Source organism: Chrysoperla carnea, chromosome 3 (genome assembly GCF_905475395.1).
Source record: "Chrysoperla carnea chromosome 3, inChrCarn1.1, whole genome shotgun sequence".
Lineage (NCBI taxonomy): Eukaryota > Metazoa > Arthropoda > Insecta > Neuroptera > Chrysopidae > Chrysoperla > Chrysoperla carnea.
In genome coordinates, this window is record NC_058339.1 from 49,753,722 (window position 1) to 49,781,337 (window position 27,616).

The 27,616-nt window shown below is 29.4% G+C and overlaps 2 protein-coding genes across 2 annotated transcripts; both read left to right on the forward strand.

The window, feature by feature from the left end:
- The first annotated feature begins 8,184 nt into the window (after positions 1-8,184).
- On the forward strand, positions 8,185-12,207 carry LOC123296076 (zinc finger protein 664-like). Its single transcript, XM_044877537.1, has 6 exons — positions 8,185-8,319; positions 8,394-8,603; positions 8,781-9,060; positions 9,250-9,558; positions 10,903-11,325; positions 11,872-12,207. The coding sequence occupies exons 1-6, from the start codon at positions 8,185-8,187 to the stop codon at positions 11,964-11,966; spliced, it is 1,452 nt and encodes a 483-aa protein (XP_044733472.1). The 3' UTR covers positions 11,967-12,207.
- A 1,422-nt stretch (positions 12,208-13,629) lies between these two features.
- Positions 13,630-27,216, forward strand: LOC123296077 (zinc finger protein 26-like). The gene is made up of 12 exons (XM_044877538.1): positions 13,630-13,652; positions 13,711-14,605; positions 18,400-18,819; positions 18,882-18,992; positions 19,328-19,414; positions 19,728-19,818; positions 21,107-21,149; positions 23,371-23,481; positions 23,549-24,752; positions 25,780-26,199; positions 27,078-27,147; positions 27,213-27,216. Exons 2-12 carry the CDS (start codon positions 13,717-13,719, stop codon positions 27,214-27,216), a joined length of 3,450 nt encoding a protein of 1,149 aa, XP_044733473.1. The 5' UTR covers positions 13,630-13,652; positions 13,711-13,716.
- The last annotated feature ends 400 nt before the right edge of the window (positions 27,217-27,616 follow it).

The window sequence follows — 27,616 nt, forward strand, 5'->3', positions numbered from 1 at the left end:
CTTTTAACTCCTATAAGCGGCCATTCATTAATTGCGTGAGCATTTGGGGGGGGGGGGGGGGGAGTTTAAAAATCTATACATGCGCTTATGTGTAGGGGGACGGTTAGAAGGAGACTGAAGAAAGTGTTGATGCCATTGTTGCATTATTTTCTTTACAAGTTAGAAAAGTTTAAAAAACCAATGCAGTAATGACGTCCTTTCGGGTGCCAATTCGGGTGCGGTTTTCGAAAATTTCGAAAATTATCGAAATTATTTTCTAATTTTCGCTCTCGCGAAAAAACAATGATATGTACGAAACAACCAGGTGTCACAGAACACCTCATAGTTCTTACATCGCCATAATTGGGTTCGTTAACGATTGGATAGATCACGAGGAGTATAACTATCGATTATTTATTAAAGTTGACTTTAAAATACCTGAACACAACGAGGGATTATTTTAAAACGAAGAATAATTTCCAACCGCTCTCCCCTACGTACCTATATATGTATTAGTTAAATAATTTTAACCACCTGTTACTCTGGTTTAAATCCAGTTAGGTATCAGATTTCTGTATAGGTATGATTTTTTAGGCTTGAAACAGGTACTGAGTAATTTAAGAAGATCGCTGAATCTGGAGAAATGTTAATATTTTTGACACGTTTATAAAATTCACGTTGTGCTAGGCTTTTGCCTGATAAATGGATTTTATTGCATAAATATGATTTATCAGCCTTTTAAGATAAATTTTAATTTATGGGAATATTTATCAAAATACTATACGTAAACAATCATTACTTTCAAGGAAAAAAGTTTGAAATGGAATTTGTAATTAATTCACTGTATAAGCAGAGTATAATATTTAAAAATTCAGTTCATATGGTTGTTTTTAATTCGATATATGTCAAAATTTATCGCAAAGCAAGAATGAGATATTATTCTTCAACTCAATCGAAATGGGGGAATTCGAGGCGAACCAACAAAAGTTTGTGTAGGTATGAAGGCTACTTTTGGATTTTCATCTATGTAGACTAGAATAATACTTCCTATCATCTGCGAATGTAACTATAATGCTTGTCTCATGAACTGGGAGACCTGCAATATAAATGAACCGATAGAACCGGTAATTCTGCGGTAGGTACAAAGTTGTATCAAGAATGCTAACCCGACATACCGGATTTAACATAAATAAAATAGGAACTTCTTCTTGAATTTTAACTTGGAAGTATCTGTGCTCTTAAAAATATTTAATTTTAGACTTTAGTAATATTCACAAATCTAGCCCGAAAAATGAATCGTGATGCGCATTTGGGCACCGCATGCATATCAATTTTCATTCTAGTTTACTTCTTCATTATTACTTATTATTCTTAAAACTGAGCGCCAATGATTTCAGTATAAATCTGAAAGTGCTTAATAAAACGTATATAAGTTAATTATTTTACTGAAATTAAAATCTGATTCGAAAAATGGCAGAGAATTTAATACACAGTAACATCTCACTAATGCGTCAGTATTAAAAGTCAGAGAGTGTCAGATTACTGAATTATATAGAAAAATTAATTATAAATATCATCACTGGAAGAAAATCTTTCTTTTTTTGTAATTTTTTTTATAAAATTCGATTTCCGGAAGGTGCCACATTATTGAACATATCGGTCTATTGATGTGCCGGACTAGTCCTATTGTATTGTACATAGACTTTTACTCAATAGCTTGTCCCATCCTAAAAATTTTTAATCCTTACGCCTTCAATCAGTTTCTTTTCAGTTTTGCATCGTTTATGGATAGTATAAAAGACTCAATATTTATAAACTAAGATCCAATAAGCGTAAAAAAAAACAAACTAACGTTAAATCGTTAATTTTCGAAGTAAATGTGATTGAGAATTACCGATCTAGGTCATAAATGGCGTGTTTGTAAAAGTTAATGTGTGTGACATCTGGATCAAATTCCCTTCTCGTTTAAACTTCCTTTTTTTAAAAGTCCTGAAATTTACCAACCGGTAGATAGACTAAATCATATAAATTCTAATTTTTTTATTTGAAAGTGCCTAGTACTAACATACCTATCTAAATTTAAGATAAGCAGAGAACGATAAAATTTAATTGTTAATTAATTAAAAAATCGTAAATATTACTGATTAATCTTAAGTTAAGATTAATTTTTAAAGTTTTAATTATGTTATTACATCATTACTCTTTTATCATGCTTTAATACATTGAAAAAAATACAACTAAGTAAATAAATCAATGTTCCTATGTGGATTTATTAAATGAAAATTTAATTTCCAGTGAAAATTTGAGCGCCGCATGATCTCCAAATATATGTCATCAAAAACTAAATTTCCTGAATAGTTTATCAGAAAATCGACGATGTTTATTTCGTAAAAGTAAAGTAATCAGTACACAAAATATTAGTTTTTACTCTTAGTTTATTATATACGAAGGATTTTTAATATGACATGAACGACATGATTATGATAATTGACTTGATTGACATGATGGGCTGTGTTCACTCTAGAAAAATCTAAATTGTTGAAAAAATATACAGTTTTAATATAATTTATCAAAGTTATAAAAACGCAAGTAATTGGGTGCTATTGATTTAATCTGATACCTATATATTATAATCGTGAAAGTTTAGATGAATGGATGAAGGGATGGATGTTTGATACTCAATCATGTCATTATCGCTAAGCGGATTTGGATGAAATTTGACACAGAGATAGATTATAGTCTGGGATAGCACAGAAGCTATTTGATCCCAGTAAAATGTATAGTTCCCGTGGGATAAAGTTTTAATTTTTCATAGAACAAAGGATCGACATGATTCTTTCATGAGGGGTCAGAAAATGACATAGGCTAATTTTTATCCCGGAAAAATGCACGGTTCCAATGGGATAGCATATCTACATGAACCCTATTTTTTAAAGAGCTTTGTAAAAGTTCGTGAAATAAATTTTTAGCGCATTTTTCTCAAGAAGGCTTGATTAATTTACACAATAACAATAAAAACTCTCAAAATCTCTATAAATCGTAGGGAACGCCACTATCTTTTAATCACGGGTACACCGCGGGGCGCTATTGGTTTTAAATAATTGGAGAATGACATACATGGTATGTTTGACATCTCTAAACTTGAGATGGGAAAACGAAACCGATAACCGAGATCCGGATAACCGGAATACCGGAAACCAAAAATTCGATACTTCTAATTAGTTTAGCTGTAAGATTTTTTTCAAACCCAAAAAGAATAAAAGTCTTATGGAAACATCATTTTCTAGCATATGCCTTTGATCCAAGCACTGACAAAATGTGTTCTTGTTTCTTATCTCACAGTATTTGAAATCATTGAAAATTACTGATAAATAAAAAATTCAAATTGATTTTTACCTTGTACATTAGACAAAAACACTTGTAAATGAAATGATTACGACTGATTAATTTTAAAAAATAAGAATAATTACATTCATAAATAAAATAATTAAAAATATATATATAAAGAAGAGATCTCAGATTTTATAGAAATTAAAACAATATCAAGGCTAATAAATTATTATGTTTTAATTAAAATTAATTAAAATATAATAGACGCGATTTCCATGCGTCTTTCATGCATACATAGTATAACGCGTGTCTTATTATACCACCCATACGGCGTTCACTACCTCCAAAATCCAAAGAATGTCGTGGAATGTGAAACTTGAAATAAAAAAAGTCGCCATAGAGGATCGATTAAACAAATTTTCAGATCTGAACAAAAGTAGATTTTTCAAACTCGTAACTGGTAAGCGATAGAGGCATATTTTAGGCTAGCAAGTTGCTCTTAATCAATAACCAAAAACTTTTACAACATACATTAATAAAATGCAAAATTAAATTTCGGAAACTTGGACAAAAAGTAAAATATTAAATTTTCAAAATTATTCTCAACGTTTCGTTGGCTTATTTTCAACTTCACCTGGAGATTATTTGAGTTTAATATTCAAATTGTGAAATCTGGTCCATGACACAAGGACAAATCAAATAAAAATTACATGAAATAAACTTTAATCAGAAATCGCTTTGTAGACATGTTACCCTTAATTGGGATATAGCCGTTTTCAATGAAGATTTCTCAATCTTCCATACTCTCGGGAAGTAGCCAGGTTTGTTCCAGTTTTTTAGATTCTCATAACTTCTCCTCGTCCAATTTCGGTTCAGAGCTGGTTTCTTTTACACCAAATTAAAGGGGATATGAGGTACCTAGACTGGTAATGGTGGTATTGCGTAATATAATAGTTTGCCTGGATAGTCTATAAAATATTTTTTAAAAGCTCTAATTAATTATTCATGATCCATGATCCATGGCACTGCGCAGCATGGCTATTCCTTTAAGTAAAGGAAGCCGCACAACCATTATAAGAAATGGCCTCCTGCTAAATTGTCTGAATTTTCTATATGTTATTGTTCTCTGCTTTCTGAATAAATATTTCAATGGGCACAAAGAAAAGTTATAAGCAGTTTTGGAGTTATTAACTTATTACCCATTGATAAAGCATAATAATATTTTGTTGCAATCATAGAAATAGTAGTTTTGTCCAAGAAAAATACTGCACCAATGAGCTTGTCTACCACCTCGAACATGCTGTACTTAAATATTTTTGTTTTTGAATACACACATGATTCACTTTTGCTGAATTGTTTAATATTTATTAATGTTATGAAGTGGTCGTAGTGTCCGACAAACTCCATGCCGCGTTTTTTCATACCGCGTTGATTGCTTAAATATGCCGTTATCATGCTCATTTGAAAACGCAGTACCTTTGGAAAAAGTCGTGAGTAGTGTGATAGACTCGCCAAAAGGAAGCTAAAAATTCGATAAAATACTACTTCCATAATTTTAGTAATTTATAATATCAAATACATGCATCGAAAAAAGACTCAAAAAACTTTATCAGTGGAGAAAATGCTAAGTAACTCAAAAACTGTTCATAATTTTTGGTTGTGCCTATTGATTTAGAATGCTTAGAACTACAACCGATCAAAAATTCATTTTTATTGGGAGCCAATTATCATAAGGTTTGTGCGTGGTAATTTATATTTTAAGAGTATCCCCACGGACCCGTACTAAACGAATTAAAATGATGTTCATATTTATATACTTATTTCTTTAATTATATTAAATTGCCCGCATTGTGTCTAATAATATAAATATTAATATGTAACAAACATTTTTATTAATATAAATAAATAAAGCTTATGATATACAAAAACATTTATGATAAAATATAGAGGTCTATTATACATTAGAAAGTTTTTCCCAACAAAGAAACAAAGAAAAAATATTTTATTAGCAATTATTTTTTTAAATATGAGTCAATTTGACAAAAATTAAATGTAAAATTCCATATACAAACAATTTTCTTAAAGTTTTGAATCTCTGGTCATGAGATAGAGTTTTTGAACTACGGCCTTTTGAGAGCGTATCTTTTCTAAAACTGTCCCAAACAGCGAAATTGAAATCAAAATTTAAAATTTGGAGCACTGGATTTAATAGTTTTAGTAGATTTTTACATTTAACTTCTGTCAAACCTATCCACATTTCAAAAAAAAACGTTACAAACCAAAAATATTACTGTTATAAGGAACAACTTTCTAACTAAAAATGGTCTACTATCACTATCATGTAATAAAAGCGTGTTGGACTTTACCTGATCTTGAAAAAATTTTTCTTTATAGCTAGTTACTTTAGAAGATAGATCATATTAAAGAGTGACGAAGGTATTTTGGGACAGATTCTTTACTATGTACCTACACTTCAAGCACCAAGCATTGGTGCAACGATTATATACCTCAATATTTTTCAATATTGATTTCAATAAGTCATTAGTCCAAAAAAGTCATCAGTTTTTCAATTTATCTAATCGAATGAACTTGAGTGAAATCTTTTGAATTGGCTTCATTTTTAAATAAATATTTTTAACATCATAGTTATAATCAGCGACCTCAAAAATCTAAAGAATACCAAAATTATCCAAAAATGACAACATTTTGAGATTTTAACATTCTGTTCTAATATTCGACGAACAAAAATTGTTTAACAAATTTTTATAAACATATTAAAGAATTCGTCACTCTGAAAATAAATATTTTCTACTTTTCTAGAAATTATAAAGAAATAAAATTAAGTTAATTGGTCTCATTTCACTCTAGTACTAGTTCTTTCGTCTTATTTATTTCCCTGTCTAATTCTTTTCTTCTGCGAGCTTAAGCATCTGTAAAGGAACAGTTTTTCAGACTAAATAATAATATCTACCTACCTATATTGAATTAACTTATATAATATGCAGTCCATACCGCACATAAGCAGCATACGCTGGCATGTATTTAGTAACAGAAGCATATTTTTGTTTATATTATAAAATATGTGAATTAAAATTATTAAGTGATAATAAAATTGTTTCTAAAAACAATACGCTTACTACTTTGATAAATTGTTATTCGTATTTTATATAAGTATACTCCACCCGCATAGATCATCACATTCGTTCCAAGATAGACAATGTACGTACCTATGCGGCTAACGCCACTATAAAAATTTGTGGTCAAAATATGCCTCCAAATGTGTGAAATATGTCTATCCAATTTCATAAAAATATTTTGAATTATGTCACAGAAATTCTTAAAAAAATGTTTTTGCTTAAAACTTTAACTCCCTATATCTTGGATACGAAGCGTTTGCGGACATACGGTGCGGACATTTAAGATGAAGACACCCTCACATTTTCGTTATTTAAAGGAATATAGATTTGGAATTATGCACAGTCATACAGAATGATGGGTCACAACTATTTAAGATACATAATCAATATTTGAACTTAAAACTCAAGCTACTACAAATTGACAAATAGGGCCGATTCTTAATATTTTGTCTATCGTCAGAAATGGTTGTAGATATTGAAAAATATTATTAGAAAAAGTTTCTTAGAATATTTTTATACCCATTTTGATGGTATGTAGTACAATATTTGACAGGGGGCATAGTAGGTGGAGGGAACAATTAAATCAAACGGAGCGGTGTTATTTTATAAAATTTGCAATAAATCATTCGTTTTATTTAAAATATGACTGATTTTCAATTGTTTACACGTAAATGGTATAGTTATTAGTAAATGTTCGAATCTAAAAACTATATCTCGAATAAATTATCTCAGTGCCCACACACACATCTACCAGCGCCTGCACTATATAGTACAATAAATATCACTAGAATATTCTATTCGTTTATAGGAACAAAAACAAATAATTCCATTTATAAATAATAAGAAAACATTATAAACAAAATGTATTATGTAGATTATTTTATATTAATAAACGAACTATATAAATTTATTATTATATGTTTATATTAAACTGTACTGCAATGGCTTCAAACAACATATCAATAATAAATAATACACTTAAGTACTGTTTCTAAAAAAAACAACCAGAACATTCTGGAGCATCTTTTTAAAAAATTGGTGTAGGCACCCAATTTTTCAAAAGTCTTCTAAAGAAATATTTTTTTTAATTTGGAAAATTTTACTCTCAGCAGAAAATGATGATTTGGATAAACATCCTTACGTACTGGATCCCGTTATTGATCGGGCGATTAATTAAGCGTTAAATGAGTAGTTTTTGAGATTTCGACATAAAAACCAGATTTTTGTATCTTTTAATTATTTAGAATTTTAGAGTAATTAAGAGTTTAAAGCTTAACAATTCATCTCATTCGATGAAGATAAGAGGAGTACGTATTTCTGGAGATGTATCCAAAATCGCACCAAAGAATGAAATTATTAAATTTTGGATCTTTAAAATTATGGATCAAAATTGCCCTATATACAAAAATCATTATGTAGGAGTACTTTTACGCGAAAATAAAAAAATAATACTTTACGAAGAGTGATATCTTGGAACATTTCTTCAATCAATATCTCAGAAACGGGTTTTTCAATCGCAAAATTTTGGAGTTTTTGGATTATTTGGGGTAAATAGGATATTAAAAACTTAACAACTAAGCGCATTTCTCATTATAAATTTAAATCGACCATAATCTTTAAAATGATCCAATCCAACTAACGTCACATGCCAGAGCTAATAATTGAATGTCACAAATTGTGGAGTTATGTTAAAAAGTCAAATCATTCCTAATTCTTTATCATTTTAATTTTTTACGAAATGGAGGAGTATATTCGATTATCAAATTTACAAACAAATTTTCAAAAAATTTGTAGAACTTGTTTGATAGAAAAAGATAATTTACAAGCAATTTTTCGAATTATAGACTTATTAAAAGAATGCACTTCAATACAAGTAAGTACGGTAAAAACTAATAAGAAAACCAAGTTGAATATTAAATCTCATTTTTGTATATATTTAATTTTTAGATTGACATGGAAGATGATTTACCAAAAGTAATCTGCCTCGAATGTACTAACAAACTGAATACTGCGTTCGAATTTAGAAAACAATGTGAAGTATCCCAAAAAATTTTGTTACAACTAAGAGAGTTCGGAGAAACACCTGTTAAGCTTGAAAATAACGCATCAAATTCTCAGTTACAAAATGATAAAGCTGAAAATTTAGAAATAAATGAAGTAGACATTAAATCAGAAGATTCTTTTAATATAAACGAAGATAATTCTGATACATGTGATGAAACTAACAAATTTAAAGCTAACGATGTTTTTAATTTTGTGAAAATAAAACCATTTAGTAGTGTACAAAATTTTATTGATGTTAGTGAAAATAAAAATGTTTTGGACGTTTCTAAGAAACAAAACGTTAACTTAGAAAGTGAAAATACTAATATTGTGAAGGACAGCTCATCTTGTGATATTGATGATCAACCTCTAGACAAAAGATTAAAGTTAGAAAATAATGATTCAGATAATATAGATAACGATTGTGATAATTCTACGCAAAGCAGTGATGAATCTGTAGTTTTAAGAAGAAAAAAGTATAATAAAAAATCCAATAAATTGAAAGACAAGAAAGAATTGGAAGTAAAACAAGATGACGATACAGCAAAAAATGGACTATCATGTCCAAAATGTAAAAAATCTTTTGAATTAGAAACAGATTTAGAAATTCATATGTTAAAACATCAAAAGTTTGATGAATATATTTGTCCTAAATGTTCAAAGTCGTTCGAAAATGTAACAAAGTTAAAAAGACATCTGAACACACACATGATTAATAAGCCATATAAATGCAATGTTTGTGATAAAAGTTTTGTTGCAGTTGGTGATCGAAATCGTCATGTACGAATTCATGATGGTAAAACAACATCCACAGTAAAAAATGGACTACCATGCCCTCAATGTAAAAAATGTTATGAATTAGAGGTAGATCTACAAATTCATATGTTAAAACATAAAAAATTTGACGAATTTATTTGTCCTATGTGCTCAAAATGTTTCAAAAACAAAAATAATTTAATACAACATTTGAATACACACATGACTGACAAGCCGTACAAATGCAGTATCTGTAATAAAGGTTTTGCAAAAGCTTATCATCGAGATATTCATATGCGAACAGCTCATACAGGTAATTTAATGTTATAGGGTACTACACCCATTTTTGGAAAGAATAACAAAGAATAAGAGTTTTGTAAAAGAACCACGGATCTAGTAATTATAGTAGGGATGTAGTATAAAGTCCTACTTTAGACGAGGGGGGTGTATCACTCAGGGAGGAAGCAATGTGCCTACTTTTGATTGGCTGCGGCTCTCATTTGCGGGAAATTCAAATAGAACGATAATATTTCGTGTGTTTTAGATTTTAATATTTCTATATCCATTGTTTTAGATTGCCTCAAGCAATATGCCTGCTTTTGATTGGCTGCGGCTGTTCGCACCCTCAATTGCGGAAAAATTTAAATGGGTAGCGAGTTCTGCGTGTGTTGTAGATTGGTCCGAGCAAAAAATCTTTCTATTTAAAGTAAAATCTTTTACCCTAAAGAAAAAAATGAATTTTTTAAAAAAATACAATTTAGAAATTAATTACAAATATAATATTTTTAACTAATTACCCTTGGATGAAGGAATATACCTTTAATATTACCATAACCGACTTATTACCTAAAGAATATATCGTAAATAATTCGTAAAATAATAAAAAGAAAACTTCACTTATTTAAATTAAGATTAGGTTCACGGGTACATAATTCAATACATAAATAAGTAATAATTTCCCCAAATAAATTTTGACATTAATTTAATATTTTATGTTCAAATTTAGTATTGAAAATTAATCGACATATTTTCGAGACATTCTTAAGAATTATATTAGTTAACTTATAATAGTCGTAACACTAGGACTGAAGATTTAATATTCACTAAATTGAATAGAATATTGTTGCGTTTAGTTACTAATATCGTTGATTGTTTTAAAACAAGCATAAATACTTCACGTATTTATTTTTCTTTACAAATTTTACTTTTAAATATAAGATTATTTATTTATGTTGTCCACACACGTCAACCGTATGTCAAACATGTTTCCATGCTTACAAACGAATCAAAAACACTTAAAGAAGGCTTTGAGCATACTTTCGGCATGCACCTAGTTAACAGCCAATAGAAAGTAGGCACAATGATACCCTGCCTCTTCCCCCTGAGTGAGACTCACAACACTCGGTTATACTCCATCTCTTTTAAAATATTCCTATATCCATGAAAAAAACTATGTACCCGTGATAACTTTTGACCTACTCATTTAGGACTATCAGAAATACCTACTTCTATAAAAACTAAAATGATGAGATTCACTTTATTTTTCTTCATTTTCGATTTATTTTGACGTATTTAACAAAATTTCACCGCCAATTCGCGCTGAATGTCGTAATCGTTAACAAACAACGAAAAACTAACATAAAACTTTTTTATCTAGGCGAAAAACCATTGGTATGTTCATCATGTGGTGAGCGATTTACAGATTCCGGTAGATTGTACACACATAAAAAGAAATATCATATTGGAGAAAAAAATTTCGTGTGCTCATTTTGTTCTAAATCGTTCACGTTTGCACCGGAGCTTCGAAGTCATATGCGTGTGCATACTGGTGAAAAACCATTTTTATGTACAGAATGTGGAGAAAGCTTTAGCCACTTTAAAGATTTAAAACAGCATAGACTAAAACATACAGGAGAACGTCCTTATTCTTGTACTGAATGTAACAAGAGTTTTCTTTCGAATGATTATTTAAAAGTACATATGAGAACGCATACTGGTGAAAAACCATATGTATGTAAAATATGTAAAATGGGTTTTGCAAGATCTGATTATCTTGTTATACACACCCGATCACATACTGGTAAGCTTTATATATTAAGTCAATAACTAGATAGTTTTTCTTACAAAAGATACAGAAGTTGTTTCTTTAGCAGGATATCTTCAGTTATATTATTGAACTTAAGTTTTTGATATATAACGGTTTCTCAAATAAAAATCTTGTCTGTGTTGGAAGGTATATAGATCTGGAATACGAAAGGTTAGGAGGGGGCATTCACCCACGTTCCTCTTTCTTGTCTGGGTCTGCCTTTCCTGTAGCAAAAAGCTTCTAAATTACCGAACTAAAGAGCGGTTAGGACAAGCCCATGTTGACTACTGAGATTTTATAGCGACGCAATTGTACTAGTAAATAATCACAAAAAAGTATCTATCTCTTTTTTTTAATTTGATGCGGAGCAGCAGTCCGTCAAAGTTGAAAGCTCAAACAAACCAGTAAAATATAAGTAACTGAAAATATCCTGTCACAAAAAACAACTCCTATTTCTTTTTCAAAGTAATTTTAGTTTTTTGTCTTTACTATTGGTTTATTACAGATTCAATATAAATTGATATTAATGTTTCATTTCAGGCGAGAGACCGTTTAGTTGCAATATTTGCGAGAAGACTTTTAAATCAAATAAAAATTTATCACAACATAAACGAACACACAATAAAGAAAGATGAAAATTTTTAGTTGTTCTTGGAAAATAATGAATGAGATAATTACATTAACATTTTATTAATCAAACTAACTGCATCGACGTCATAAATTTTCAAAATAAACCGTGGCTAACGGGGTATATGTTAACGAATTTAATTATAATGGTTCGCATGAGGTGAAAGTTACATACTAAAAACAGTACTTGATTTTTTTAAATATAAAAATAGAATATGTATATGTACAATACAAATTGATCAGTATTAAGTTCGTATTATCGTTCTTTGTTAAATCCTTGGCGAAGACATAATCTCTGACGCGCCTGAGTAAATAATTCCTATTAATTAAATTCCTAGTGAATATAGTGTTTATTGAACATGTTAGAGATAGTCTATGAGCAGTGCCGAAAAAGTATGTGTAAATAAATCCCCTTGATATTGGCTTGTAATATGTAAATGCTGCCTAAGTTCAATATATACACGGATCAGTTGTTGTGTAATTTCCCGAAATATGAAAAGTAATAAACCATATGACGCATAGTGATTTGACCTCGTAAAGATCAGGGTTACCTACGATATATTTGATACACATAAATGCGCACCCCCTTTAAGAACCTTTAAGAATTTACGGACTAAAGTATAGACCTTCATCTGAAAATTTCTAGTTGACCTTGAAAAATTCAACAACTTTATTACAAATCACTTTTTTTTCCTGGTCCTTGTTCCGAGAAAATCAGCCGTTCTTAATCTTTTTGAACACCCCATATATCATGTAGGCTTTAAAAATTTTGCCCATCAAGTTGAATGTTTAGTATGGTAAAATACAATCGTTTGGTAGATGCTTTGCCCCTGAACAAAACTGTTTATAGTGCGGAGGCCTAAAAACTACATAAAAACAAGTGAAAATAAACAATTGACTGAGTTAACTGTTATAGAAACATCCAACACTTTCTGTAATACCCTGTATTCTAGAAAGTGTTGGATGCCAGAGCTTGCGTTATTTTTAATAAATAGAAAAGTTAAACAAATCAACACAATTATGGAGGCCTGTCAACCGCCATTTGTTTTGTTTTCGAAATTATTTTCTAAAATTCTTTTTTTCGATTTTCGAAAATCTTTTACAAGACCACTATAGTTGAAGCTACCTACAAGTTTTCTAGAAAATTGTCACAAAAATTTCGTCTTAATTTGCGCTCTCACGGATAAACAATGATACTTAGGAAAAATGTTTCAAATGAAAGTTATTTATTTTTTTATAAGGAATAATAAAAACAATTCAAGGCCCAATTTGCCTAAGTGGTCATTAACGAACTCAATTTCACTTTTACGCCCTGAGCGTGCTATAAAAATATCAGCTTGATATCTCTTTCATTAAGTTATCGCGCTGACAGGCGGGAGGGCGGCTAAGCGAAAATGGAATAATTAGATGATTTTTTGCTCGTAACATCAATATTTCTAAGCGTTACAAACTTGGGACTAAATTTATTATACCTTGATGTATATTTCATATATACAGAGTATAATAACATAATGAATTATTACAAAACTAAAAAGTAGTTAAGTACTTAGCAAATACAGATTTCTTACGAAATGAATATAAATTTAAAATTATCAAATTTTCAGAAAATTTGTAGAACTTGTTTAATAGAAAAAGATAATTTGAAAGCAATTTTTAATATTTTAAATTTATTAAAAGAATGTACTTCAATACAAGTAAGTACAAAAAATTCCAAAATAAATATGCCAGCCAAAAAGTATATTCAATTTTTAGATTGATATGGAGGATGATTTGCCGAAATTAATTTGCGTGGAATGTACGAAGAAACTAAATACTGCGTTTGAATTTAGAAAACAATGTGAATTGACTCAAAAAATTTTATTACAATTTAAAGATTTTGGGGCAACACGTCCTGTTAAATTTGAAAGTAACGGATCAAATCCTCAATCTCATAAAACTGAAAATTTAGAAACAAATGAAATAGATATTAAATCCGAAGATTCTTTTAATATAAACGAAAATAATTCGGACACATGTGATGAAATTAATAAGTTTAAAATAAACTATGAATCGAACATTTTGAAAACTAAAGCTTTAAGTTTCGGTAGTGTAGGTGAGACTATTGAAACTACTACGAATGAAAATAAGAATTCTTTAGACGTTTTGAAGAAACAAAATTTCAACTTGGAGAATATAAACACCAACACTGTAAAAAATAGTTTATCTTGTAATTTAGATGATCAGCCTTTAAACAAAAGATTAAAAATAGAAAACAGTGACTCAATTTCAGAAGATTATGATTGTGATATACCTATTCAAAGTAGTGACGAATCTATAGTTTTAAGAAAAAATAAATACAAAAAAAAATCTATCAAACCAAATGATAAAAGAAAAGTCAAAAAAGCTGACCTTACTTTAAAAAATGGTATATCATGCCCTCAATGTAAAAAATCTTTTGAATTAGAAGCAGATTTAGAAATTCATATGTTAAAACATAAAAAATTTGATGAGTTCATTTGTCCTAAATGCTCTAAATCTTTCGAAAATGAACGGAGTTTAAAACAACATTTCAATACACACATGATTGATAAGCCGTATAAATGCAATTTTTGTGATAAAAGTTTTGCTAAATCAGGGGATCGAAATCGTCATTTACGAATTCATACAGGTAATTTAATTGAAGTGGTCACAAACCTGGAAAACCAGTCAATAGGGAATATTCATATTTTTGTTTATATTTTTAATTCATTGTTTATACCGTTATAACAAAGTAAAAAATATAAATACTGCTTAAAAATGCTGTATTTAAGTGTAAAAAAATATTTAAAATACATTATAATTTTGAGATATTTAAACGCAGTTTTTTGCCGCTCTCTGTTGATGACGTATAAGTACGTGATCTGTCAATTTTTTATAGTTCAATGTATAATTTACACTTTAAAAAAATGAATTTACAACACAGAATTTACACTCGTTATTATTAAGTTTTCTAATAAAAAGACTTAGAATAGTATAATTTAATGAATTAACCCATTTAAAGTAATCATTGTATATTTTTATTTAGGAGAAAAACCTTTCATATGCTCGTCATGTGGTAAACGATTCACGGATTCTAGTAGATTGTCAGCACATATGAAATATCATCTTGGTGTAAAAAATTTCGTGTGTACAGTTTGTTCTAAATCATTTATGTTTCCGTCAGAACTTCGAAGTCATATGCGAGTACATACTGGTGAAAAACCATATTTATGTACAGAATGTGGAGAGGGTTTTAGTCACTCAGACGGCTTAAAACTGCATAAATTAAAACATACGGGAGAACGTCCATACTCATGCACAGAATGTGATAAAAATTTTCTTTTAAATAAACATTTAAAAATTCATATGCGTTCTCACACAGGTGAAAAGCCATATATGTGTAAAATATGCGAAATGGGCTTTGCAAGGTCAGATTCTCTTGTGATACACAATCGGATACATACTGGTAAGATTTATATACTGAAAATATTTATTAACACATATTAATTTATTTAAACAAATAGTATGAACAAAATTACACCCGGCTTCTATGTAATTTTTTGTGTCTTTCTATTTGTTTAAAGAAAAACAAAATGTACGTTTTGTTTGAAAGTAAAAACGGGAATTATCAACTTATAATAACTTTGTTTTAGGGGAGAGGCCTTATTCTTGTAATATTTGTGAAAAGACTTTTAAATCAAGTAAAGATTTATCACAACATAAACGAACTCATAATAAAAGAAGGTGAATTTGTAAAATATTTCTTGGATACAATAAGAAAATGAAAACTGCAGTTTTTAGTGATAGTTTTTTTTTTGTTTTTTTAAATTTTGGATGTAATTTTAATAATAAAACAGAAATGTGTTATACCAAAAGTATAAGTATGTGTATTAAAACCTAACGGTTGGCTGCAGCCATCCTAAAATCCTAAATTTGTTCTACCAAAATCTCGTGTATAGTACCTGGAGGGACAACTGAGTAAAGTTGATTAAGGGAAACTTAAAACAATGCCGCATTTTCAAGCGAGTTAAAACTCTACCGCCAATCCCACTCATATCTCAAACAGTCATACCTGCGTTTGATCAGCCCGTTGTAAATGCCTGAATCAAAAAATTAAAAATGGGACCACACGGGAAGCACTACCTTTCAAATAGATAAAGAATTATCAAAATCGGTTCACCCAGTCAAAAGTTCTGAGGTAACAAACATAATACAGTCGAATTGATAACCTCCTCCTTTTTTGTTTGAAGTCGGTTAAAAAGTAGTAGGTATATGCAGTTAGTTTTTTTAAATTCGTATTGCGCATGTGTGTGTCCAAATTTATGTCAACATTAGGAGCTGAAAAATATAAATTGCCGACTAAAAAGTAGCAATTTCAGATTTCAAACAAAATGAATACAAATTTGCGGCTAGCAAATTTTCAGAAAATTTGCAGAACTTGTTTGATAGCAAAAGACAATTTACAAGAAATTTTTAGTAGTCTAGATTTATTAAAAGAATGTACTTCAATACAAGTAAGTACAGTAAATGTTAACAAAACAAGATAAAAATATTTTGTCTTAATTTTTATATCTTTTATATCTTTACTTTTTAGATTGACATGGAAGATGATTTCCCAAAATTAATCTGCGTTGAATGTACGGGGAAACTAAATACTGCTCATGAATTCAGAAAACAATGTGAACAATCTCAACAAGTTTTGTTACAACTGAGGACATCGAATGATAGCCCTGTAAAACTTGAAAGTGACATTACGGATTTCCAATTACAAAACGAAAAAACTGAAAATGTAGAATTAATTGAAATTGTTATTAAAACCGAGCCCCAACCCGAAGAATCTTACAATACAAACGATGATTTAGCCAGTGTACACGACTTAATTAAAAATTTTACCAGTGAAAATAAAAGTGTGGGTGTTTGCAAAAAACAAAAAATTATTTTAGAAAGTGTAAATATTAATCTTACCAAAGATGGTTTACCTTTTAATTCTGATGATCAACCTGTAAAAAAAATATTAAAGTTTGAAAATGATTATTTAATTCATGAAGATCATGATTATGACACATGTATACGAAGCATTGACAAATCTGTAGATGAAAATAAATGTAATGAAAAACCTAGTACTCTAAAGACCCAGAGAAAATTGGATGTAAAAGAAGATAGTGTTACAATAAAAAATGGATTATCGTGTCCAAAATGTGAAAAATCGTTTGAATTAAACTCCGATTTAGAAATTCATATGTTGAAACATCAAGAGTTTGATGAATATATTTGTCCCAAATGTTCAAAGTGTTTCGAAACCGTAACAAAGTTAAAAAGACATCTTAGCACACATTTGGTTAACAAGCCACATAAATGCAATGTTTGCAATAAAAGTTTTAATGATGTTCGTCGCAGAAATAGTCATTTACGAATTCATAAACGTAATGAAGATAACAATTGTCAAACTCTTGATAAAAATATTAATGAACATTTAAAAAACAATGGAAGTTATTCATGTCTCCAGTGTAGTAAATGTTTTGAATTAGAAACAGATTTAGAAATTCATATGTTAATTCATCAAAAGTTTGATGAATTTAACTGTCATATGTGCTCAAAGTCTTTCGAAAATGAAATTGGTTTAAAACATCATTTCATCAGACACATGGTTTACAAACCATTTAAGTGTAACTTTTGTGATAAAAGCTATGCTAATTCTGATGATCGAAATCGACATTTACGAATTCATACAGGTAAATTGATATATTTTAATAACACAGTGTCGGATTTAAGCCTTCTGGCAGGCAGACCACTGAGATGCTTACGCGTTTTTAAGCCATTTTTCCCTTTATAATTTTGTGGTGTTTGATGGAGTACCTTTTTTTGTTATGGGCTCTTAGTCTACGATAGAAATTGATGATTTCTAAGCAAAATCTCAAAAAATTGTATTTTTGAATTTCTTATTTTGACCAGACTTTTTTCCTAAATTTGCCACTGAATTAAACAAGCAGTTAAACCAACAATATCTATAGTCTCCAGTACAGAGGGGGTTAAAGTTTCGTGAATTTTATGAGGGGGTATGGTTTCGTGATTATAACACTCTTACGAAACTACGCAAGTGGCTTCATTTCACTATATTGATAAATTTTCATACCCTCGTTTTTCCGACATGTGTAAAAGTGGAGTTTACGCCAAACGGCTCAACATTTTTGCTGGCCACTATTATTCTCTCTTATTATATACATTTATCATATTTTTTCAATAGGTCGTTTAATTGACATTTTTTCCATTTTCCACATTGAAAACGCTCCAATTTCCAAAGATTCCGTAAATGTAAACTTTGTAGGTTACACTGAAATGAAGCCACTCACGAAGTTTCGTAAGATTTTTATTCACGAAACCATGCCCATGTAAAACCATGCCTTCTGTACTGTAGACTACTATACATTTTTTTTTTCTGAATAGGTGAAAAACCTCATGTATGCTCTACATGTGGGGAACGATTCATGGAATCGAGTAAATTATCACGTCATATGAAATATCATCTTGGTATAAAAAATTTCGTGTGTACAGTTTGTTCTAAATCGTTTACTTTTTCACAAGAGCTTAAACGTCATATGCTTATGCATACTGGTGAAAAACCTTACTTGTGTACAGAATGTGGGAAAAGTTTTCGTCAGCTGCAAAGCTATAAAGAACATCAAATTACACATTCGGGTGAACGTCCGTATTCATGTACAGAATGTGAGAAGACTTTCACTTTGAGTAAATATTTAAAATGGCATATGCGTTCACATACAGGTGAAAAACCATTTGTTTGTAAAATATGTGAGATGGCTTTTACAACAGCACGTGCTCTTGTTAGACACAATCGATCTCATACTGGTAAGGTTCATTTATTGAAAATGTGCAATAAAACGTAATAATTAATATTAATTTTAATTTAGGAGAAAGGCCGTATTCTTGTGATATTTGTAAAAAAACTTTTAAATCAAGTCAGGAAGTAACTCAACATAAACGGACCCATAATAAAATTCCCCAATTTTTCCTTAAGCAAGGTAAGATTTTTATATTTAATATGGATATTTTAAATGTAAAGCCGCGGCCACATAGCACAATGCACAACTCACCACATATTTGTGTACTGAATAATTCTGGATAATTCTGAATTAAACATTCCAAAAACGTTTAAAAATTACAAGGTTCAAGAGTTACAAAGACTCCTTCAGAGTTTCTAAAACTTTTTCAGAGTTTTTAAGACTTATTTTTTCTTCAAAAATTTTTTCCACTAGGGTACGGATTTACAGATTTTTCTATAATTTCCCATTAATTGTTTTTGTCTGAATCGAAATGTGATCTTAATAGTTTCTACATTATATTAACTTTGTTTTAGGGGATAGTCCATATTGGTGTGATATTTGTGGAAAGACTTTTAAGGCAAATAAATATTTAACACGCCATAAACGAGAAGCACATGTTGGTAAGCTTCATTTATTGAAAATGTTTATATTTAAAGGATCTTTTGCATGTGGAAATTCACCATCGTGTGGGAGTGATATATTTCTATTGTATTTTTGAGTGAATTTCCGATATTTTGATAATTACTTATATTTTCGTTGAGTAATTTACATATAAAAAAATCCTCAATATACTTTTTATAAACTAATGTAAATACGGTTGACTTAAAAACAAAATTAAAATTACATTTTGTCAAAATTTTATTCAATTCCCTTGAGTAGATCTCTCATTTAAGGTAATTAGTCCATTAATAATTTATATTAATTTTGTTTTAGAGGGAAAACCATATTCCTGTGATTTATGTGAAAAGGCTTTTAAATATAGTAAACATTTACGAGCACATAAACGAACACATGACGAAACAAGGTAAAATTATCTTTATCTTTACTGTTATAAGACTTTTGACTGTTGAATTGGAGTATCTTTAAGGCTTTTATATATATTACCGATTTTATATATGGAGGTAAAGAGAGAAGATTGTAATAATTTTTCACTAACACAAGTAGTGATACAATAGAGTTATTTTTTTAGAAGGATTCTTTTTGTTTAGAGTAGGTATTATGTCAAAAAACTATTCAGAATTGTCAAACATATATTTTGTATTTGTCAAACATCGTTCTTTGTAGTATTGGTGCTACCTAAGGGAGAATGGTGAGTGATTTTTTGGCGGAATTTAGACATACATTTAAATATGTGATGCCTGTAGCTCATTCCACCGATTTTGTTCGAAAGGAAGAGTGAAGCGCTGCCGCTAGCCTTGTATTTTATAATGCATTTGTATATATACTTAAATCTATTTTAATGGCAGCCAAATTTTTTAATAGTTAAAATTTATAACAAAATCTCATGTTTATATGAGTCTATAGACTGTGAGACAGAAACGATGGTTTGTTAAATTATTAATACATAATTGAAACTTCTTAAGTGACTTCCTCTTAATTTTCTACTAAACTTCATATGAGCACGATAACGACTTATTTAAGCTATCGGTCTGAAAAACCGCAACAGGGAATTTATCGGGCAGTATGATCACTTGTTAACATTAATAGTTATTAAACAATTCAGAAAAGTGAACTTTATATGTATTCAAAAACAAAAATACTTAAGTACGGCATGTTCGAGATGGTAGATAAGCTCATCGGTGAAGTATTTTTGTCAGACAAAATATATCATTGCGTAATAATTATTTATGTTATCAAGTGGTCATAATGTCCGACAAATTCCATCGATAGCTGAAATATGTCATTATCTTGCTCATGTGAAAACGCAGCACTTTCGAAAAAAGTCGTAGAGAGAAAGTTTGGTAGACTCACCAAAAGGAAGCCACTAACGAAGTTTCAAGTATGTATTAATTATTTAACAAAGCACCCTTTCTGTACCATGGTCCACTGCATTTAATCGCGACAAGTATATTACAATTCTAGAATAATCAACTCTACCTTATTCTACATACTAATAATAGCAGTAGTAAAATATATATTCCACATCCTTTCTTTACTTATATATTCAAAGGTTACAGATACAGCCGTGATAACTTCATTTTTGCTTCTATACGTATGGCCATATACGTTTAATACCTCATTTATATACAGTGTGTTAATGTACATTTGTTTATTTTTAAAGGTAGTAGTTAACTTGTATTATCTTATTGTAGGCAATTTCGGGGTGGGATTAAAATTGAAATGGAAGAAGATAGTTGACATGTGCATTAATATAACAAACAGGTCCAAACTAAACATGAATGCTTGGAAGAGAAATTGAAAATTTTTAAACCTTTACTACCTCGGCTATGTAATTTTCACCGAAGAACAAGAATAGATATTGAACAAAGACCAATCGTGAAGGAAAATTAAATTTTTTTATCTATTTTTTTTTTGTAACAATTTTCTTGACGAACGGTAGTGAAAGCTGCACTATTAATAAAACCTTGAAAGAAATTGAATCTATATAAAACTATTGAATCTTTTGAAGTTTGGTGTTGGAGAAGAAAATTTAAAATAAAGTGGAATGATTATGTGACAAATGAAAAAGTATTAAAAAAGGCGAAAATTAGAAAGGAACTATTAAATCATATTCATCGTAGGCAATTATCGTTCTTAGGTCATATAATTAGAAAAAACGGATTCGAGATAATATGTCTGACGGAAGTTTGAAGGAAAAAAGGGAAGGTGGAGAAAACGTTTAAGCTATTTAGACAGCTTAGAATTAAGAAACTTAAACGCTAGTGAGATAGTGCATATGGTAGAGATTTGGAGAGACATGCTGATCAACGTCTGCGGAAAGCAGACATGATACTCTCATCATCATCAACAATTTTACCCAGATTCATTTATAATAATTCGTAGAAAAAATGAATAATCAGGTCTAGGAGAATAAATGAATTAATTTATATAAATTAAACGTTTCGTCATTTATTCTTGCCTCCTTCAGCAACTAAAAATTAAAATCAATAATAATTTAACAATGCTAATTGTAATTAAGATCCTTCTCCATAGTTCTTATATGTGTTAGACAATTGAATTATAACAAGTGAAAACAAACAAATGACTGAGTTAACTGTTGAAATACCATGTCTAGACAGCGTTTATTATGCAATCGTTTGTTTTTTTCGTCATGTAATTAAAGAAAGGTAAATAATAAATACTATATAATTTTGAGATTTTTAAACGCAGTTTTTTGGCGTTCTCTGTTGACGCATAAGTACGTGATCTGTCAATTGGTGACAGTTCAATGTATAATTTAAAAAATGAATTTAAAACACAGAATTTACACTCGTTATTATTAAGTTTTCTTATAAAAAGTCGTAGAATGATTTAACTCAATGAAATACCCTATTGGATTTTAACGCTAAGATGTCAGCGCCACGAGTAAAAAAAATGTAAACCATTCTCGTTACAATCAGCTGATTATTTCAATGATTAGAGAGGCAGAAGATATATGCTTTATTATACATTTTAATGTGCTGTGCTATATTTGGCGTTCTGACAATAGTTCTTTTTCCTATCGCCAGATAGAGTCTTTCTTAGCATTAAAAACCAATAAAATGTAAGTAATTAATACCATACAGTATGTCAACAAATTTGACAAGCGTGTGCTATGATGTCACGTCCGTATAAAATTTGAATTTCCGTTTTAGAAATTTTTAAATGCCCTCATTGAATTTGTACTTTTATTAATTAATTTTAAGTAATTAAAAAGATATTAATTACTAAAATAATGGTTTAGTTGAAATGTCCAGTCATTAAAGTTACGGAAGAAAATATTTGAACCAAATTTAAATTTCATGAATATTCCCTATTGTGTTACAATATCTCTTTTCGTTTTTGAGTTATCGTGATTACAGACAGACAGACGGACAACCGGAAATGGACTAATTAGGTGATTTTATGAAAACCTATCTCAAAATTTGTTGTTATTCTCCTAGCCTATGTCTCACGAATTAATTTTTATAATCAGGTATGGATACGAATATGGAAACATTATCATTTATAATATTTTTTCCAACTTTCCCTTCACTCTAGAATGTACATGAAAAATGAAATAAAATTTTTAATTTCTGGTATTTGAACATTTGTGTCAATTTGAAGCCTTTTTTTCTCTATATACAGAGTGTTTCAAAATTGTACGCCAATATTTTAGGTACGTGCAGAGGCGCATTTCCGAAACGCAACTTGGAAAATGTCTAGGGGCTACATAAAAACGCAGACATAGAAATTTTTAAGCAAAGAGCTAGTTGTATTGTATAAGTAGGTACTAGTTAATTGCACAAAATGTATGACCGTGTGTGTTCAGCTTTATGCACATGCGTCCGGTATATGCATATCACATAAAAGAGTAAAAATTTTTAATTGAAAGATTTATGTCACATTATGTTTAAGTCTAAAAAATAAATATAAATTTCAACGAAAAATGGATAAAATCATACAAACAAATTTTCAAAAAATTTGTAGAACCTGTTTGATAAAAAAAGATAATTTACAAGCTATTTTCCGTATCGTAGATTTATTAAAAGAATGCACTTCAATACAAGTAAGTATACAAAAATCAAAATACCAATAAAAAATCAATATTATTTGTTAAATTGCTTAATGTTTAGATTGATATGGAAGATGATTTACCAAAATTAATTTGCCTCGAATGTACTAACAAACTAAACACGGCCTTTGAATTCAGAAAACAATGTGAAGTATCTCAAAAAATTTTGTTACAACTAAGGCAGTTCGGTGAAACTTCTGTTAAACTTGAAAGTAACGGATCAAATGTTCATTTACAAAATGGAAAAAACGAAAATTTAGAATTAAATGAAATCTATATTAAATCCGAGGAATCTTTTAAAAACGAAATAAATTCTGATACATCCGATGAAAATAATAAATTTGACGATGTTTTTAATTTTGTGAAAGTTAAACAGCTAACCAGTATACATGAGTTTGTCGAAACTAAAAATATTTTAGACGTTTCTAAAACTCAAAATATTAATGTAGAAAGTGTAGATACTAATCTTTCAAAGGACAGTTTACTTAGTGATTTTAAGGACAAAGATTTAGATAATAGATTAAAGATTGAAGATGAAAATGAAGAAGATATTCATGAAAATAACGATTGCGATGCAGGAAATAGTGATGATGAATCTTTAGCTTTAAGGAAAAATAAATGTAAAAAAAAGTCTAGTAAGTTAAAGGTAAAGAGAGAATTGCAAGTGAAACAAGATACTCTTACAATAAAAAATGGATTATCATGCCCAAAATGTAAAAAATATTTTGAATTAGAAACAGATCTGGAAATTCATATGTTAAAACATAAAAAGTTTGATGAATATATTTGTCCTAAATGTTCAAAGTCTTTCGAAACTGTTACAAAGTTAAAAAGACATCTTAGCACACATTTGATTAACAAACCGTATAGATGCAATTTTTGTAATAAAAGTTTTATTGAAGCTCGTAACAGAAATCGTCATTTACTGGTTCATAAAGGTGATAAAGATACTTCTAATCAAAATAGTGACGAATCAATTGCTTTGGGAAAACATAAGTTATTTAACATTCCAACAAGAGACGGACTTCCATGTCCTCAATGTGAAAAATTTTTTGAATTACAAACAGACCTAGAAATTCATTTGTTGAAACATAAGAAATTTGAAGAATTTGTTTGTCCTATGTGCTCAAAGTCTTTTGAAAATGAAAAAAGTTTAAAACGTCATTTCGATAGACACATGATTGACAAGCCGTACAAATGTAATGTTTGTGACAAAAGTTTTGTTAATTCTGACGATCGAAATCGTCATTCACGAATTCATACAGGTAATTTAAAGTTTTATAATACGGTAAGGTACTCTGTAGAGACCTAACACTTGGACCCATAAGTTCCCTGTTTTTCTTTTGAGAATATTTTAAAACCATAGGGAAGCACAGTTATTTAAGTAAAAAATACTGATTTAATCAAATAGCATTAGATTTTAATATTAGTTAGCCATCTCTTTGGCTATATGTTTATATTTTTTGTTTAGTTTATTGTTGGAAACTTTAATATCATTCATCTGGAAAATAAAAATCCTTTGGCCAAAGATATAACTTTTTTTCTTTATTTTTGGGAAAATTAAATTTTTTTACAATATTAATAATAATAGATTTCACAAAATTTGTATTCAATCGATAAGTATTATAAAAATGCATTTAAATTTTACTATAGAGATATGAATACATAAAGCACGCCAGGAGCCAAAAGATATGTGTAGCGAGAGAGATTTCCAGTGAGTTCCCTTGTGTCCTAGTCTAATACATATATATACAGACTATCGTGTATAATAAGTAAATATTGTACATATTATTACAAGGACGCAGGGGAACTCACTGGCAGTCTTCTTTCTCGCTCCACGTATCGCATCCACTTACATCCCTGACTTCCCTTGCGGAAAAACAAAACTGTTAATAAGTCTGAATAACAGTTCTTAAAGTATTTCTCTTAAAAACTCTTATAAACTCTGAATAACTTTTAATAAGACGTAAAAAGTCGGAATAATTCCATTTTTTCGGACTCTGCCAGAAAAGTTATTCAGAGTTTATAAGACTTTTTCAAAGTTTTTAAGAGAAAGTAATACTTTAAGAACTGTTATGCAGACTTATTAACAGTTTCGTTTTTCCACAAGGGTTGTCTGTCTGTATTATTTCTATGTACTGGAAACAGTGGACGCCATATTTTGCTGTGGCCATGATTCATCTGAATAATATATTTTTAGAATTTTTCTCCTATAGGATAAAATAACCTATTTTGAAAACAAAATTTTAAACCTTAATTTAATTATAATAATATTAATTTTTTTGTATCTAGGTGAAAAACCTTACGTATGCTCAACATGTGGTAAACGGTTTACAGCTTCTAATAGATTGTCACGTCACATGAAATATCATATTGGTATAAAGAATTTCGTGTGTACATTTTGTTCTAAATCGTTCATGTTTCCACGAGAGCTTAGAGGTCACTTGCGTACGCATACTGGTGAAAAACCTTACCTATGTACAGAATGTGGGGAAAGTTTTAGCCAACTGAAAGGTTTAAAAGTACATAAAATAAACCATACGGGAGAAAGGCCATTTTCATGCACAGAATGTGACAAAACTTTTACTATAAATAAATATTTAAAAGAACATATGCGTATCCATACAGGAGAAAAGCCTCATGTATGTAAGATATGTGGAGTGGGCTATACATCGCCAGGTGCTCTTGTTGTACATAATCGAACTCATACTGGTAAGATTTATAAAAGGCGTTTCATTTTACACGAACCGGAAATTTCACGCAAAGTAAATGATTTTGTCTTTTTATGATGGCGGAGCTGATTAGCATAATAATTTTAACTAGAAAAGAATTGATAATGTCCGAGGATTAATGTATCGAAAAAAGTTTTTTGTTTTTTTCAAAACTCCTACGATTTTCTCGGCTGTGAGTCGGCTTCTATATTTAAGTGTATTTTGCAATAAATTTTGTATGTTTTTTAAATTTAATTTTTTAGTCATGTGTTAAATGTCGGTCGCATGCTGAATTAGCTGTTTTCTATAAAGCCTGAATAAATAAAAATTTGGTGGTTGGGTTTCGAATACACGTGCAATATATACTGCATTTGATATTCATGTGACATTCTAGAAACTGGTTTATTGCGCCAGCAACCCACATACGACTTTACATTTAATCGAACCGACATAATAGACAAGACAGCATAGTCATTTTAAAGAGAAACGTGACAATTGACCGCGTTTTAGAAATTTCTAACAATTGAGAAAAACGAATTTTTCGATATGTGTTATTCATTTAGTTAACAAGCAAATTTCTTTCGTATTTCAACACTGAAATACTTTCTAGCTCCCTCCTAGGTAGAAGCAAGAAAATGAGGAATTAGAGAGAAATTCAAACTTTAATTTAAAACAATTTAATTTCATGAATAATCATGAATTTATCTATAAATTTTTTATGACAGTCAAAAAGTGGTTTAATAATTCTGGAAAAATTGAAAAATTTTTATTCTTCGACATGATAAACTGCTATAATTCTGACTTGGTTCGATTATAATGGAACGCTCTACGTTAATAATCTTCTTTAAATCGTAATAATTTATATTAACTTTATTTTAGGGGAGAGACCGTTTCCTTGTGATATTTGCGAAAAGACTTTCAAAACAAGTAAAAATTTATCACAACATAAACGAACACATAATAAAATTACATAAAAAAAATTTAACTTTGAAATTAATAGAATAATTATTTCAGTTAATTATTTATGCAATGAATAGAGATAGATTTATTTTATTTTAATTTTATTTAATTTTGAATAAAGTATTTTAAAAAAATCAAATAGAATATGTTATGGATAGTAGCAAAAATTTATTCAGAGATGTACAAATCCTTAAAAACTATCATAAAACATTAACTATCTACATAAAAGGCAGGTAAAAGTTTTGAGGAATTCACTTTCAAAAGCCACTTCCTTAATACTAACTCAATTAACATATAAACATTTTCAACTAACTCATTTTGGAGAGACTGTAAAGGTTGGGTAAAGCCTCAAAAATCGTGAAAAAGCATGATATTTCGAAAAAAGAAGGGGACAGTCAGTTGGGAAATTGACATTCTCAAAATACACAACACAGCCGCTATAAAGGCTTTAAAACCGA

Coding starts and splice junctions, on each gene's coding strand:
- LOC123296076 (XM_044877537.1), top strand. CDS start 8,185: ATGGAGGAGTATATTCGATTATCAAATTTACAAACAAATTTTCAAAAA. Junction 8,604..8,780: donor AAAATTTAGAAATAAATGAA/GTAGACATTAAA, acceptor GACGTTTCTAAG/AAACAAAACGTTAACTTAGA. Junction 11,326..11,871: donor ACACACCCGATCACATACTG/GTAAGCTTTATA, acceptor GTTTCATTTCAG/GCGAGAGACCGTTTAGTTGC.
- LOC123296077 (XM_044877538.1), top strand. CDS start 13,717: ATGGAGGATGATTTGCCGAAATTAATTTGCGTGGAATGTACGAAGAAA. Junction 19,415..19,727: donor TAAACGAGAAGCACATGTTG/GTAAGCTTCATT, acceptor ATTTTGTTTTAG/AGGGAAAACCATATTCCTGT. Junction 19,819..21,106: donor CGAACACATGACGAAACAAG/GTAAAATTATCT, acceptor ATCTTATTGTAG/GCAATTTCGGGGTGGGATTA.